Source organism: Myiozetetes cayanensis, unplaced genomic scaffold, assembly GCF_022539395.1.
Source record: "Myiozetetes cayanensis isolate MyiCay16 unplaced genomic scaffold, myiCay2020 scf10, whole genome shotgun sequence".
Classification (NCBI taxonomy): domain Eukaryota; kingdom Metazoa; phylum Chordata; class Aves; order Passeriformes; family Tyrannidae; genus Myiozetetes; species Myiozetetes cayanensis.
Window position 1 is genome coordinate 12300258 of NW_026086605.1, and position 17212 is coordinate 12317469.

At 44.5% G+C, this 17212-nt stretch overlaps 1 protein-coding gene across 3 annotated transcripts in view; it reads left to right on the top strand.

Annotated features, from left to right (window-relative positions):
* Positions 1-17212, top strand: part of SH3PXD2A (SH3 and PX domains 2A) — a 257272-nt gene that overhangs the window by 31665 nt on the left and 208395 nt on the right. For all 3 annotated transcript variants that reach the window (XM_050335381.1, XM_050335398.1, XM_050335388.1), the window contains exon 2: positions 12753-12833. In XM_050335381.1, coding sequence (XP_050191338.1) covers positions 12753-12833 — 81 coding nt within the window. The remainder of the gene's footprint in view (positions 1-12752; positions 12834-17212) is intronic.

The following is a 17212-nucleotide window of genomic DNA, read 5'->3' on the forward strand; positions in this document are numbered from 1 at the left end:
GATGAAGTGACCCGTTTGCTGTCCTTGGGTGTAACAAAGGTTGTTGCTTGCTTGTCTGTCTCTCAGGACACCTGTGGGGGCAAAATGTTTCTGTGCCTTTTGTCCAGCCCATCATATACTTGTGCCTGGGAGTGTGTTGGCAGAGCAGCTGCATGCTGAGAGCACAGCTCTGAAGCCAGCAGCGAGCCAAGTCTGAGAGGAGACATCTCTTAAAAAACGCCTGTCCTCTCCCCAGACTCCCTAAGCACAAGTTTCTGTCCTGTCCAAGGTCACTAATGCACAAGCTGACTATGATCCACACTGTGCCCCTGCAGGCTGCTGATGTGCTGACAGTCAGGCCTGGCCTGATGTCAGGATGCTGTTTCATATTGTTATCTTTGCATATCTGCTTCACAGTAAATTATAGTGGTGCCTCCATCTCCTTGCTGTTTAGCACTTCATAAATTAGAATTTAAAATCGCTCTGGGGACCCAGGTTAAAAATTTTAAATTCTTTGAGGGAGGTTTGGAGTCAAATCCTCATAGTTAAAAAGTGTGAGGCATGTGGCAGTGTTACATTGTTAGCAGTGATGCTGTGCTGGAGCTCATGTGCTCTGCAAAGATTTGGGGCTTTTTGGTGTGAGCGAGCTGACCCAGCCAAGATGCTTTGTTAGGCACGGAGGACTGATAGTGTTGCATCATAGAGGAGACACAGGTCAGTGCCAATTTGGCAATCTCTGCACCATATAGATTTTCCCTTAGCGTACATCTACCTTAACATCAGCCTTGTACATATTGGATGTCTGGCTAGCACAGTATCCTCCTGAAGGTATAGGAAGAGGCACCTCCAGAGATGGATGTACCTGGATGCCATGTACCTAGAGACGAATCTGAGATGAGTAGCTTTGACCAGTTTGAGATTCCGACTTTGGGATGCATAAAACTAGGACTTTTTCTTCCAAATTCCCATTGTCTCTAGGTGCTGATATGTTGAGTGCAACTGTATTAGTTCTTGAAAGCATACTGTTACAGACAGTGAACTTTCTGGGCTTTGGGTGGTCATTTAAGCAGTTAATAAAGTTTCTGTCTTTGCAACATTAGTAATTCTCTTTAAGTGGCTAAGAATGGGAGAATATTCAGGCTTGGGGAATGAAAGGAAGAGAGTTTGTTTATTGTTCTAAGGCACTGTAAACCCTGAATTTGACAGAAATGTAAACTCATGCAGTCCTTTTGTGATTCATATTTTATTACTGGTTTTGATACAACATATAATATAGGCATGGCCCTAAAAGGCTTCTTTCTAGTGGGACACATGCTGACTTGCAGCCGCATACCCTCCTTCCAAAAATGAGTAACTCTCAGGGTATGTGTGGCTTGTGGCTGGGTTATGACAGGTAAACAAGAAGGAATTAGTGTGGTCACTGTCCCTGCCACCCCTGGCAGCTCTGACAGAAAGCTCCTTACCAAAGAGCAGTGCATGTCTCCAGAGAAGACGTGGAGTTTTTTAAGGGGGGAAGCTGTGCAAGTGGCAAAGCCAAGTGTAGAGTGATTGAAAATCCCTGGGAATGTTCTTCACCTCCCACACTGAAAGGGTCCAGACTTACATCAGTGAGCTCAGGTGATGGCTTATGCCAGTGTGGGGGCTGATTTGGTGATCATGTCCTTTGGCTGTATGGTTACAACTGTGGATAATCACATCCCCTAGCTTAGCATCCTTTCAGGGACCCCTCTCCTTTGTACCTGATGTACAATCTGGGGAGGAGCTGCTTGGTTTGGTGGGCAGTGCAGGTCAGTAGCACAGCTTTCTCCTCTGGCTGCAGTACAGCCTCTACAGTGCAGAGACTCATCTTCCAGTTCCTCAACTAGAGATGAAGTTAAACAGCGTGACTGCCCTGTCCAGCAGCTGTCCCTGTGCCCAGCAATTAAACAGCTTTTCCTACCATCATACCTTACATTTGCAGGTTTTAAAGGGGGAGTGACATTTTAAGCAGAAATACCCAAAGCAGAGTATTGCTCCAGGCTTAAAAATCATCTCTTTCGTATCTGCGTATCCCAGCAGGGCAGAGAAATGCCCTCCCATCCACAGAACTGCAGCCTGGTGTGCTAAATAAACGTGGTTTGGAAAGTGCTCAGGATAGCTGTGTATGCCTCTGCCTGTGTGTGACCCGGGCTGCAAACTGCAGGGTTGGAGAGGGATGGGTTTGTACTGCCTGGGATGGCCCTGCGTGTCTGGGGTGGGAGAGGGTGTTCCTGCAAGTGAGAAGGCAGGAAGCCAAGCGTGGGAAAAGGAGGGAAAAGGATGATTGTTAGAAGAGTAAGAGGAAAGGAAAGGGCAGAGACAATAGTTCAACTTAGCAAAGAGGCAGTGATTGAGGGTGTGAGGATTTGGCAGAGTATCTTCCTGAAAACCCTGAAGGTCCACAGGAAGAAGGTAATTTTGTGTTTAATTGAGTCCCATGCCCTGATGGGAGGGAATCTGTTCTGCACAGGACTCTTGCATCAGTTTTCCCACTTTGGCCAGAAGACTGGGAGTGGGGGTGAGAGTTGGAATAAGGAGGGTGCTCCATGTTCTCCTCTTCTTTGGCACTTTGCAGTGCAATACAGACATTTTTTAGAAGACTAGGACACAAAATAGTTTTCTTCTTTCACTCTTCTCCCCGCAAGAAACATGGATTTCCCTAAAGCCTGAAGTCAAAGGTCACTGCAGTGAAAGACATTTTTCCAGTGACTTCAGCTTTGCATCTTTCTGGGGTTATGGAAATTTTTTCCCTTTTTTCCAGGAGTTGGTTTCACTTTTTCAGGATTGTTCTGCAGAGAAGTACATTCAGTCTTGCATATATAGTCACACAGTATAATCAAAGACCTACATGCATTGCACATTTGTTGAATGGTGTTTGTGTTTTGGGGATAGGTCCATTTTTCAGTTGCTCTCCTATCACTTTGCAGTTAAAATGCAAATACTTATGATGTCCCTGCCCATGGCAGGAAGGTTGCAGCTAGATGTTCTTTAAGGTCCCTTCCAATCCAAACCATCCTATGATTCTGTGATCTGTCAGCATGTTATGCTGGCAGTTCTGGGATGCTTTGCTGATTGACGTTATTGATTTCACCTCAAGTTTTATCCTTCAGTTGTACATGAAAAATATAGTAGCACAAACTGGATAGAAATTAGGAGAATTGTTTTTTTCAGACTTAAAGTATTGTGCCCTCAAGTCTGGCTTTGTGAATCCGAGGGTCTCTTGGTTTACATGAACTTTTTGTTTCCCTCTACTCAAAATAAGAAGGAAAAAAAAAATCCCACTATTCTATGGCAAAATCCCAGGAGAATTTCCATTATTTGGACTAAGAATGTCCCAGAGCTCTGTCATTGTTCTGGAAAGGCCTGGAGGAGTTTTGCGCCTTTTCCCAGGCCCTTGCTTTGCTTTTCCAATGCTGCATCTGGGGGTCATATGTAAGGTTACAAATCAAAGCCGGAAGATTTGCATGCTAATATAAACTACATGCAAGTGTTGCTGCAGAGCAGGAATCTTGGATGTTGGAAGCCAGAAGGGAGGTTGGGTTTTAGCAGCAGCGCCTCTTTGCAGTTGTAGGGCAGACTGTGCAGGGAGCACCGTGTTGTTTGTGTAAGTAGGGCTGTGTACCCGCAGAGTGCAAAACTCTGCTCTGGGACCGTCCATGAAAGGGGGCAGCAATACCATGGTGTGGCCACAAGCTGTGTGTGCTCCAGCCCTGTACATAAGCTCCATAGTTGGGAAAATGCATCAGTACAAGCCTGCTGGTACAATGTAGGTGGGTCCTTGTTCTCTGAGCAGAAAGGTACTCGGGGAAATGAGTCCCACAGGCATAAATAACTCCATGCAAAGGTGTGTGAGACTGAATGTTAGGTGGGAAACAGCAATTCCTGGATTGTGTTTTCTCTCTTTCTGTGTCTTGTCCATCTTGATGCATTTAACACGCACAGTAGCAAACAAGTTCTTGTCAGTTCTCATTTGACCAAGCTATTCCTGTATCCCTGGCCCCAGAGCACTCACTGACAAAAATATCTTTGCTTGAAGTATGAGCAGAGCTCTACTCATCCTGTTTTGAACATCCCCCAAGTCAACTTCTCTTGTGCCAGACTCAGTTCGGCTGCTTCTCTCATGAGTGTGTCTGATTTGGCAGCATCCTTCTGATATTTTAGCAGTCCTGCTTCCATGTGAGGTTTGATCCAGCACCATGAAGAGAATGAAACTCTTCCTGTTTGCATCTAAGGGTCTAATGACTCTCTAATAACAGTAAAATCCAGAAGCAGGTTGTACCCATTTGGACTGGGAGTAGATTTATTATACAAACATTGCCCTCATCTGAATGGTGCCAGCACTGACAACAGCAGAGGGATCTCTTATAGCTGGAGATAGGAAGATGTGTTTATAAACTAAGAAGAGGTTTTAAAGACCCTCATATCTGCCTCAGTACTTTCCTATTAAAATTAATTTCGGTTGAAGCAGGATGAAGCAAGTTTTGAGTCAACTTTTAAGATTTGGTCCTGTGTAGAGAAGCAGGGCAGAAGGATTAAGTCATGTTCATATTTGAAAATAATTTTTAAAGGTGCTGTTTTCCCTTTGTGTCTGTCTTTTACCTTGCAAGTGACACAACGATGTAGGAGATGAGAAGTAGCTGGCTTAGAGGGACCTCCACTTCCCCATCCAGCACTAGCAAGAGGATTTCTACATTAAACTATACTCTTCAGGGGTGATATGTTTCTTTTCAGAACAACTTCTGTTGCAAATCAACTCCTAAAACCTCTTTAATGAAATTGATACAACTGTTGTATTCAAAATTGGTCAGTGAAACTTGAAGGATTTGAAATTCAAGAGTCTATTTTGTCTGTTGATTGTCATTTTTTAGAATTCTGTTTCTTTTTTTTGAATGGAATTTCTCTTCTTCCACCAGGGTATTCTCATATTTTAAGGTCCTCATGAAACACTGATCATCTGCTGAGGGAAAGGACACAAGCACTGAGTTAAAATAGTTTATAAGTCAGGTGGCATCCAGATTTAGGAGGCAGTAAGCTGAAAACTTTCTATCTCGAACTGCAGATGGATTATTTTTGTTTGCTTGCCATAGACAGCCTCTTTTAGACCCAGGTGGGGTATTTGAGAAGGCCACGAGGGAGGCAGGTTTCACATAGAGCCTGTATGTTCTTATTTCCATTTTACATTTGTCACTCTACGATTTTAGTGCTCTGTAGGCTTAGATGTTGTGTTTTCTAATAATCTGTCAACTCTTAAATGGGACCGACTGGCTCTTGTTATTATTCTGCTTCACAAATAGTTCCATCACATATGGAAAGTAAATGCAGGTGGATTGAAACAGATTGAAAACAGAAATATGAGTCCACATTGTACTCTGTACAGATGCTCCCTCTCCCTCATGCACACATGTAAATGTAATGGGTGGATGTTGTCCACTTCCCTTGTCTGCTTCCCTTGCAGGGAAGCTGCTGTTCTGTTTCCTGAAGATGGGAAGTGGTAACAGGGAAGTGTCCAGTGTTTACTAGTCATGTTTCTTATTCTAGTTCCGTAAACTCTAGTTATTGGATATGTTGGATTTAAGATAGTCTTGACAGGTCTTTGACATGACCCAGCATATCAGTTAAAAAAAACATAAAGCCCTGCTAATGCAATACAGATACTCAGTGTCTGCAAGGATTAGACACATCATATTCTGCTCACACACCCCTAAGAATGAACTTAAATGAAGTAATCAAACAAGCCTGGCAAGAGGCTTGGGGCTGGTTTGTAACCAAGCTGCAGGGCTCCCAGCCCTTCCAGTTCTGCAGCTCTCTGGTCAAGTTATTGTCACAAATTATGGGTGCAAATTCCACTTTTTACCTCTTTATACCTCTCATGTTTATTTGCATGGCCATGCAAAGAAATGCAGCAGGGAAGGTTTTTTCCCTTTTGGCTTATTGTTCTGATTGTATGGGTCAACTTAGCATTATTTCAGCAGGAAGATGCTGGGAAGGCCTGAAGTTAATGTTGAAAAACCCAACTTGGCAAATGCCAAAAACCTGAGGAGTGAAGTTGAGACCAAATCAGAGTTTGAACTGCAGGCTTTAAAACCTCATCAGTGCATGAGAAAAAAAAATATGGGAGGCTAAGTGTTGTCTTACTGTGCCTGCATAAACACGATGAGCTGGATGCGTCACTCAGACACAACCCCGTTGCGTGTCTGGTCTGTACCCCTGAAGCTGGGAACCCAGCAAAAACATCTAGCCAGGTGCCTCCAGACTCAGATGAGTTCCTCTTCCTGTGTTCTCAGGGATGTCTGCTGACTGGCTTCAGGCAGTTGGTTGCTATTCTCGTTTGTTTTTAAGTCCCGGGATTTGGCAAAGAAAAATGGATTTCATCTCGGTGCCTTTTCCCTCAGGAGGAAGGTCTGTACCCATATAGGATACAGTAGTGGTGGGATTTTCTACACAAGAATGGACCCAGCTTGAGTCTTGAGAGTACGGCTAGATTCAGAGCTAGAAATGAGTCTATTTTCTGTGTACTCAGAACAGATTTGGTGTGATATGTCTGAAAAGACAAGCAGCACTAATCTGGCATTAATCCTCTTGCATTGCAGTTTAGAGATGAAACAAGATCCACAAAAGAAAACAGTGAGGGAAGGAAAACTCTCCTATTCCCCCTCACCTTTTTTTTTTTTATTTAATCCACTCTCTTGTATGTTTAATTAGAGTGTAAATTAGCTTGCAAATTATGATGGAAACTGGAATTACTGTGTCCTGGTTTAATTGCCTGTATGGTGGCTGCTCACAGATGAGAACTGGCAAGTGCTGTGGCTGTCCAATTTGTTCCCTCCCCGCACACTGTAACTCTGCTCTGCTTCCAAAACTTAGGTATGTGCAACATTTGTCCATGAGGCCCGTGGGTCATTCTGGCTTTCTCTCAGTTACATTTTCCCTGTTGGTAATGGAAACACGAGCTGGGTAGAGGGGTGTCCATGAACTCACATCTGCTGCATGAATAAGCCAGACGCCCCGCACCTGTGTGCAGTCCACGTCAGCCCATGTGCTTGGGACTGCTCTGAGGCACCCTGCCACGCCAGCAGCCTCCCTGCAAGAAGCTTTCCTGTTCGGGGATCCTTGGGTGTCATGTTTCTTCTGAGTTTCATCTCTGTTTCTCAGCTCAGTCTTGGAAATCCTGGTGTGAGAACAGCTCTGGGCTGGGTTTGAAAATAGCTGTTCCTTGGCCCTGCCCCGGCTGAGCCGTGGTACCTCAGAGACCATCCTGCTGAAAGGTGACATCATCGCATGGCACCAGTGATGGACTTACCGTGGGCTTGGGGCTGGGGGTCTGACTTCATCTCTGTGGGAATTTCCCAGGTCTCACAGTGCTTTTCAGGGCCTTTTGGATGCTGGTAAGCTGGGCAAGAAGCCCATGCTGCACTCACCGAGTTCAGAGTCAGATGTGACCCATGCCAAGTGAAGGCACAGGTGATGTGTGCAGGAGAAGTCTTATATTTTCCATGCTTATTCCTGGGGGATTCCACTCTTCCTGCTGCCATGCTGTCCCTCGTATAGGGTAGGAATTGAGTACACTGGTGACCCTCATCCTGGGGAAACCCTGGCTACTGGTTTCCCTGTCTTATGGGTTGGAAGAAGGTACCTAAAATCAACCACATTGCATCAGAAAGGTGAACAGCTTTACTGGTTTGGTCTTGTGAGTACCAAAATTGCAGTCTCTAGGCTGTTATCACTCCCAGTCTGGATCTGGGCCAGCACTGATTTGTGCTCATCAGCACATCTTTGACGTTAAAGTGGTTATGCAAACAGTAAGTCAGTGCAGTGGCTGTACTCCGGTAATTTAGGACACAGGTGTATGTTGACTTTGCTGCAGTTTGGGTTGTTTTAATGTAAACTCCACCAGCCAAATGAACCAACCAAAATTGCTGCAAGCCTTGCAGGAGCTGGGCTGGTTTTGCATGGAAGTGGACCAGGGAGTGTTCACATGCAGAGCTGTACTGGTGGAAAGCTTCCAGCTCACAGGCGGTGATAGCATCTGAATCCAGGGGAAAAGGTGCGTCTTTTCCAACTCAATCCTGATTCACTGGAGGACAAACATCCAACTCTTAATAGGAGACTTTGAAGAAGCTGACGTTTTCCAGGATAAAAGGGGATATCGTGATGGTATCTGCATACAAATTGCACCATAGCATTGTCTTTTGCATTCATAAAACTCTCTTAATAGCTGCTATTTACTGTAATTACTTATTAAAGGTTAACAGCACCCTCTCTTATGTGTGCAGGGATATTTCTAGTCTCTGCTCTTTAATCTTCTCTTTGCCAATAGCTCGTGTATTTGTGCATGTTCTTATCTTGGTCTCATCAAAGGGCTTGTTTCAGACATTTGTTTTCCACTCCTGCTCATCTGGCTGTAGAAAACAAAACATTAGCACCTAAAAAACCAATTGAAAAATCAGTCACATGAGAGTAACCTGAATTCATTACCTCTGGGGTTTGTGCCAGATGTAACTTGGATATTTTCCACTGAAAACAAGACAGTCAATGATAAAGTCATGCCCAACGATGTTTGAGTGAATGCATTTTGTAGTAGGAAGGCACCTCTTCTCCTCGCTTGGTATAGGCAGTAAAGGGAGAGCAGTAACTTCAGTTTACAGTAAATTTTCTGCTTTGTGGTGGGTAAAATAGAAGTTTCCCAGAGCTAGAATTAAACAGTAATTAGCAGCTGGTAAAATCCCCCTGACACTCTGCACCTTCTTTCCTAAGGCATAAATATTAAGAGCTGCTTATCAAGCTCAGTTCCTGATTAATATTTTACAGTCTGTACAGGCTCACTTCTTGTTTCTCTAAAGAAGGATTTATTTTAAAATATAACAGTAGACCAAAAAAAAAGACTGGATTTTTGAAATTAAAGGTTGAACTTTCTTAGTGGCTGGAGCACCCAGTGATTGTTGCAGTGAGTTGTTTGTAATTTTTTAGTTCAGTTATCATTCAGTGTTAAGGACTTCATGTCAAAAGATTTTTAATGTGAAGCATTTGAATAGCATGTGTATTTTGACTCCTTTAAGGTGATAAACATAGCAGATCTGCATAAAGCAGATCTTTTTACCTTTAGTAATTAATTATTGTAGCAATTGTGACACAGTTTAGTTGTGTGCATGTATGAACTGTTGGAAAACACGGTATTCACATGAAACAGCTTGCTCCAAGGTACTTTGATTTAATATTCTTTTATCAAAAAAACCAAAAAAACCAGAAACAACACATGCCAGGGACCTAGGACTCTCCCATGGTCAGGACCAGCTGTGTGCTGGAGTTGTGGCTGGTGTTGCTCAGTTTGGGGAGTTATCAGATGCCACAGAAAGCCCTCCCTTGGCTCTACAGGCAATCTGCGAGAGCGATGTTGGCTCTGCTGGGTGTTCGAGCGTGGGATGACTCTCCATATTTATCTGATATTTCCTGCTGCCTCCTTGTCCCATTGCATTTCCATGACCTTGGGCTCCCCCAGGACTGCTTTTCTCCTCCTCCCCTGGGATATTGTTGATCGCTTTCACAGCAACCCATTTTAAGATCTGAGAAAAAAAATGATGAGGTAAGCTGATGCAATGTTTGCTGCTCATGAAAAGGTTATGGGTCCGACCAAGGCAGCAGAAACGAATAATTTCCAAACTCTGATCTCTAGGGGAGAGAAATGTGATATCTAAGGCTTTTGAAACCTCTATGCCTTGCATTTATAATCTGGCATTTTACAGATCTTTTTCAACCAGTTATTCCCCTTGATTTCAAGTGATGGCTTTTGAGACGCAATTTGATTTGCGCAAACAAGCAAAAAAAGATCAATAGCCATTATAGATTTTGCACCTGCGTCCCACCAAGCAGATTTTGAGCCCATTGGTTTCTCACTTCACAGAGCACCAGGTTATGATTAAAGGCTTTTTTTGCTTCTGCTATGATCTTTCCATGAAATAGAAATCAGTGCATCTGCATGCTGCCCAATCCGTCGCTTGCTGAGCTTGAGGAGACCTTAGGCTTAAAAAGAGTTAATCACCGTGCTAAATGTGCAGCACAATCCTGGCTTGACCAAAGTCAGTGTCAGCTTCATCCCCACAGAGCCTGAGTTTCAGATCTGGGGCTGTATCCGCACCATGCCGTGGGGTCCTGCTCCTGCACCTGTTCCCTGCACCAAACAGATCTGGCCTCTTGCCCAGAATACTCCTTTGCAACCAACTCTGCCCCCTCTTGTGCCGTGGGGGTTTGTGCCACTTACTGCACCACCAGATCATGCTGGACTCTTGAAGCAGGATTAACTCCTGGCTGGATTAGATCTTGATCAAGCAGATTTGCAGGCTGTTGAAAATTTCACAAAACGCAGTTTTTGTGGGTTCTGAAGAGTAACATGGGGAAACCTGAAGTGCCATGAAATTAAAAAGGCCTGGATGTCTGTGGCATATGTGTTTTGTTTCTAGTTTCTGGAGAAAAGATGCATATTTAGAGAAAAATATAATCTTTATTTGCATGTACAATATGTTTCTCCTCCTGTCTCATCCCTTTTGTGAGGACTCAGGGCCAGAATTACAGTATCTGAAGTTGCTTTTGGATGCTATTCAGCTCCCATATGTCATGATCTGTTTTTAATCAAATGGGTTTTCCATCTGAAAGTAGCTGTTGGATAGAGAATGGGTAGAAATATTTCTGTGTGAATTAGCTCAGACTGAAGCTACAAACTTTTTTTTTTTTCCTTCACAACAAACACATGGAAAAATATTCTTCAGAGTAGTGTAGTTGGCCTGAAAATTGGCAACAGCAGCTTCCTTCCCAGGCTCTGACTCCTCTGCCTTGACTGTGTGGGTCAGATCTTTAAAGAGGACCTGAAATCTTCATGTTACACAGTCTTATTTCCCCTCTGTGAGGCAGGGCAGTGCCAGTGTCACTCTTGTGCGTATGGGCATTGAGGGAAGGGAGGTTGGCTGGTTTGCTTTTCCAGAATTGTGAGACACAGCTGAGGAGTAGCCTGGGTTTGGTAAGAATCATGCTCTTAACCCTGGGCAGTCTTCCCTTTGCCAGCCTCTGTCCTTATGTTTGATACGATGATGAGGGAGGACCCAGATCTGCTTTAACAGCCTGTGCTCAGCATGTCCAGTTCTTGAATGCCGTGAAACTGGGCTGCAGTAGGTGGGGAGCAGCCTTGGGGACTTGAATGTGACCTAAACAAGCAGAGAGGAAAGTATAACTGCAGGACCTCCATGGTTCCTGGGATATCAGATGACACCTCTCTCCTGATAGGTAGGAAGGAATAAGAAAGGAAAAGTTCCTCAATAGTCCTTGGAAAAGCGCTGTTAAGCCCGACATTCAACAACCCTCTGGGAATTTTCATGCAATAATTTTTATTGGTAAAAGCACAGTGGCAATTACCAAGATGGGATAGTGTCCTGGGGAAGATGGAGAAGGGGATGATGCTCATCCATCCCCCATCACTGGAGACAGAGAGCTTCAATGCTGTGTCCATGGCAAAAGGGAGAGCTCCTGCTGCAGTACCGGGACTGAGGGAGGAGGGATGCTTTCCTGTTTCCTCTGCCAGATCGTTATCTCACTCCATATGTGAAACCTGGAAATTGCTTTAAAGGCTCAGGAGCTGGCCTGGCTGTGATTTTCATTATATTGATGTTGTGTAGTCACCCTCAGTGACCTCAGTGGTCACTCTTGGTACCTCCATCCTGTGTTTGCTGAAGCCTTGTGTATCTGTCATCAAGGCAGCAGGAGCAGCATTGGCCTGAAGGCAAGTGTGTAAGAGAGCAGAACCTGGCTCATTTTTCTCTTTAAAAGAAATGTTTTGACAGTACTAGGGTCAAAAGGAAATATTTTTCTGTTAAATATATTTTTTTTCTGTTACATATATATTTTCTGGCTTTTATATATATGTATGTATATGTGTGCAAATTTTTATCACAGCTTCTTGCAAAACGGTGTTTCTGTAAGATGATTGTTTTGGGGATGGACTACAGTTGGACAAGGGAAATCCTGGGCTTATTCTGGGCTTCTCTTGATGTTTCCATCAATATAGGAAAACAGTGTCACTCTCACTGTCCTGCTTTTACATCACCTTCAAATCAGTCTAATGGGGACCAGAGGTGCTGAGTGGTACGGTGTGACTCAGCAAGGGCTGTGTGCTGAGACAGGGTTGAGTTGCTATCCCATGTGTATGGGTGTGAGTAAGCAACTCTGTTGCACGACTGTAATCCCCCAATACTCCTGGAGCTGAGTTTGCTTTGAATTTCCTGTTGAACCAGAGCAACTTCTTGCTTGAGAAGGGCGATGGCTGCATCTCCATGTGCAAGGATGACCTGGAGCGTGAGGTTGCGGATCAGCAGCCCATGATGGGCTGTTGCTTCAGGGGTGGAATAGCTCTCCCAGTCACACCTGCAGCCAGCTCTGGGACCCTCCAAAGAGGATAGAAAGCAGGGTATGTTACCACAGATCAGAAAATATGCTGTCTATTAATTAAAGCCTGTATCCCAGGGAGAGCAAAATTGCTGAGAACTGGTGATGAAGATGTGTGGGAGAACACTGCATACTGTCCTCAGACCTCTGCTCAAGGCTGCAACAGGGAAACGGCTTTAATTTAGGCTAGTTCTGCACTCAGGGCCGTATTCCTCATGAGCAGGAACAACCAGTGGGATCTGGAATTAACCTATGTTGACTTTTCAGCTTTTGGATGTATCCCATGCTTCATGGCCCATGCTGATTTGTGTTTTCTTTTCCCTGAACAGGTCTATATCATCAATGTAACATGGTCTGACCTGACTTCCCAGATCATCTACCGGAGATACAGCAAGTTCTTTGACCTGCAGGTAAGCCTGTCTTGTCTAACATGAAATATTATTTCTACTCATGCTTCTAGTCGTGTTTCCAGCTGGGTTAATAGTGCCTTTAAGTAAGGCTTTGTGCTTGGTTGGTCTGTTACATGTCATGATCCTGAAACTTTTCAGGCTCTGCCCTTGTAAGGTATAAGATAAGTGGGTGGTATGCTCACAGTGAGTGGCTTGCACTGTAAAGACATTTAAAGCTGACATTTTCATGAATGGTTCCTATTGAAGAGAGGATCTAATTTTAAATACTTCAGATGCACTTAGAACAGAGAGAGAGAGAGCTACATTCTGGGGCCCCAGAAACTACTTAGCTAAATAGCTGAAAACAACAGAGCTTTTGCACACTCCCACAGCAGTTCAGCAGTGGAGATGGCAGTGGAAACCTTACAGGCCCTCCTCCTAACCATCTACCTGGCCAACCAGTGTCCTGGCTCCTGCTGTTTTGTACAGCTCCTTGGCTGTGTTCTGTGCCTGTATATTTAGATTTCATTGAAAACTTTCTTTCTGAATAGCTGCTGACCAGAGTCTGAAACCAGGAAATGGGAAAAGTCTCAGTTACAGAGTTTCAGTGTGGGCATCAGCTGCTTCCTGTCTTGTAGTGTTACTTTATTTCTGGTAGTGTTCCCAGGCACCTGCATGGGTAAGGAGAGCTTCGGGGCTGCTGTTCTATTTAGCAATAATCAAGATGCATTGATACCTTTGTAGGCAGCAAAACTATAATTGCCTGGGGTGAAAATATAAGCTGTGGTTTGACAACCTCCCGAACTTTGAGGGAAAATGTTGATTTTTGGGGCTGGAGCTTGTGTTTGGAGCTGGACTGTGGTTAGAATATCAAGCAGGTCCTCACAACCAGTGTTAAGGATGTTCACAGCTGACTCTGCTGTGTCCTGGAAAGTAACACTGAATCTTTTTGCCATGATAAATTAGGAAAAGAAGGGTTCCTGATCTGAGGTATCTTGAAGAGCTCTATTTTCATCATTACTCCCCTTTATCTTTAATTTCTGGTATTTGGAAACCTGAAGTCTTTAGCCTGTTTTGTAAACTAGATCAGTTATGGCCTCCTGGCCTTTCTGGTGAAAAATGTGACCATTTCTACAGTCAGTCCTGATTTCTGTTTGCTCTGTGGCTGGAAGATGAGAGAGGCATGTTCTTAAGCTTCCTTTTGTACCCATCTTCACTTCTTTTGGGGCTGAAGTGCCAGGCCTGCCAGTGCCTCTGCTGTGAACAGTGTGTCAGCATCTTCCCTGTGTCTGATGTACCTACTGAAGATGCACAGCTCCCTAGTCACAAACATTTGTTGTCAGCATGCGAACTGTGCCCAAAACTGTTTCTTTCTCTTATGTTTCTTTTCTCCACAGTTCTGTTTTCATGTATATGTTGTTCTGGGTCTCCTGGCCTTTCCTGGTAGGTTTGAAAAGTTCCCATCAAGCGTGGAGTTATCAATGGGGTTAGTGTGTTGGACAGGAAATGATGTCTCAATCAGGGAGTGAGTCCTGAAAGGTCCCATTGATAAGTGCAAGGGGGCCTAGCCAGTGGAAAACTCTCGCTTGCATAACGCTTCTCCCCCCACGAGAAAATACAACAAAAAAGTAACAAAATTCCCCTCCTTAACCCTTTTCCCTCCCAGGGATCTCTGTCAGGACCAACACTGCATGAGCAGTGACAGCCCTCTCCAACAGCCTCTTTAGCTCTTGCAGCATGAGGCGCTCGGTTACAGAAACTGAGGTCTTCACTTAAGGTTCCCATGGCCTTGTCATGTTTCTGTGAGGACATCACATGTGTCAATCTGTGCCTCAGTTTCCCGCCTCTAAGATGTGGACAAGTCCCCGTGTGCTCAGGCTGCCATAACGTGCTTTTTAACTCCCAGAAGTGATAGGTGATTCCCCCCCCCTCCCTCATTTCCTCCTGTTACTTTTTCTGGATTTTTGTTTATGCCTGAACATCTCTTAGGTGATGCAAAGGAAACTGCTTTGAGTCTTGAATACCAGCTTGTGCTTACAGCTCTAACGAAGCCTGCAAAGAGAGTTGGAAAAGGAAATGAACGTTAGGGCCCTTGGGGTAACCCTTGCATTTTGGGAAACTTACAGCTTGATCTTCAGTGATTCTTCCTTAAATGCAAGTTTGCTCCAGATCAGGGGATAACTTGTGCTTTCCAGTGGAGGAACAAGGGAGGACCTGTAACGACTTCATCAGTGCTGCAGCATCTGTTGTTGACAGTGACACTGGAGAGGACCCATGAGGAAACCCAGGGGGCTGCCCAGGAGCAAGGGAGGAATACAGATAATTAATTTCATTACTGCATTTTCATGTTTCTTTAAAAAAGAGCCCACCCTTCCCCAAATGGCTGTCTGTGGGAAGTGGCTCAGTGGTTTTGAGAGCTCTAGCATTGCTTAGATATTGAGCTTTCTGAAATACTTCCTTGCAAATTCTCTTAGGCACTGCAGGCAGTAAGAGGCTGCTGTGTCCCAAGGATTCAGAAATTGGTTGTGCTATTTCAGCAGCATATATGCTTGAATTGGGAGTCAGGTTGTTTTTAAGATGAGGAATAAGGCAGTGTGACTGGACATACCGTGGGATTTGTTTGCCCCACAAAGCTGTGAGAAGTACAGCGAACAGAACCCAAAGCAACAAGCCAGGTGTCAGCCCTGTGCTGCTTCAGTGAGGCTGGATATCTATAAATACATGTTTTAAATTAAATCAGGGCATTCCTGCATCCTTTAATTGTGCAACCAAGTCACACCTGCTCCTGAGCATAGGTCAAACGATGGCAGCAGCCAATGTTTCAGTAAATAGGATTGAAAAGATTGAATTAACTCTACATAGATAAAAGCATCACTATAAATTGCTTGCCAAGTCCAGTTATCTGTTGTTTTTCACCCTGGGGAGATGTTTGCACCTGAGCACCATGTGGGGTCAAAGCTGCCTCCTAATGTGACATTTTAAATGCTGCTTTCTCGTGCTTGCCTGCAGTGCAGAACAGGAGCGTGAGGAGAGCGATGTTGGTAGTGCTGACCCTCGAGACAGGCTGGTGGCTCACTGAGGCACATTCCCTGGATGCTGTTTGAGGTCTCCCATCATTGCTGATGGATTTTCTGGTGGTGGTTGCAGAATCCTGTCCTGAGGTGATAGTTCAGCAATGGTTCTGTAGTCCCCAAAGGAGCTGAGAAACGACACTGTTTTATTGGGATAGCAGAGAAAACTCCTGGCATTTCCACTATGCAGTAAAAGACATCTACAGATGTAAGGCCCATGTTGTTCTTGCTGCAAAGTGCTGTTTGGAGGCTGTTAGCAGGATAGGGATTTGCAGTTGAGTGTGTCCATAAATAATCACCCAAAACATAGGGTGGAAAAGCGTGGGGATGCAGCCAGCTCACTCTCCCATGGCTATGCTTGCCCATGGAAAGCAGCCACAAAGTTTGCAGATGGCAAGTATGAAGGGTGGGTCTTTCCCCACTCCCCATATCAACCCTCCCAGTTGCTCAGTAGCACCTTGGGCTTTTTATAGCTATTATGGTCCCAGCTGGGTGGTGCCCCCCCTGCTAAGAAACATTCTCCCCAGCAAAGGGAGCAGGGAAAATTGGACAGAGCTTCAGTTCCTTGTGTTTTGGCTTCAATCAACAGCAGCTCATCTGCTGCATTTTATTCAGTGACTCCAAATGTTGTGGTGTGATTTCATGCCTGCCTTACTCAGTGCCTCCAGTCAGAGCATGAACAGGACCAGCACCTCAGCAGAGGGACCAAACCCTACGGTCCATAAGGATGGCTGGGTCTCTGTGTGCAGAGCTGGGGGAGGATCCTTTCTCACAGTAGTGAAATGCAGCCTTCTCCAAGACAAAACACTGGAGCTGGATTTAGCAGCGTGCCATAATCCCACATTGTGTTCCTGGTTGAGCAAGAGGCAAGTGACATCCCTGGTGGAGCCTCAGCAGGAATGTTAGGTGGGCAGATTGAAGTTTCTCCACACAATGACCCACACAGACATGTTGGCTTCAAGGAGATATCTGAAATGTCACCATTTTGAAAAGGCAAATAAACAAAGCTCCATTCAAGCACTGGCTTTGTGTGTTAGCACAAAATTATCTGCCTGTTGTGGTCTGCTGATCTAAGCAGGTTTTCTTCAAAGTGGCACAGAAAAAGAACCTCACTAGCAGCCAATTAGAACACTAAAAATAAAGAATATCAAGAATTTTATTATGAAGAGGAAAGAGATGTAAGCTGTGTTCAGGGTGATGATAAAACATCAAGAGCTTCTTGCTATTGCTAGGGTCATCCTGATTGTTTATAGTGCTATAATGGAGTAACTGAACATTGAAGATGGCATTAAACAAAAATGGTAATATAAAAACCAGTAATTGCAGTCT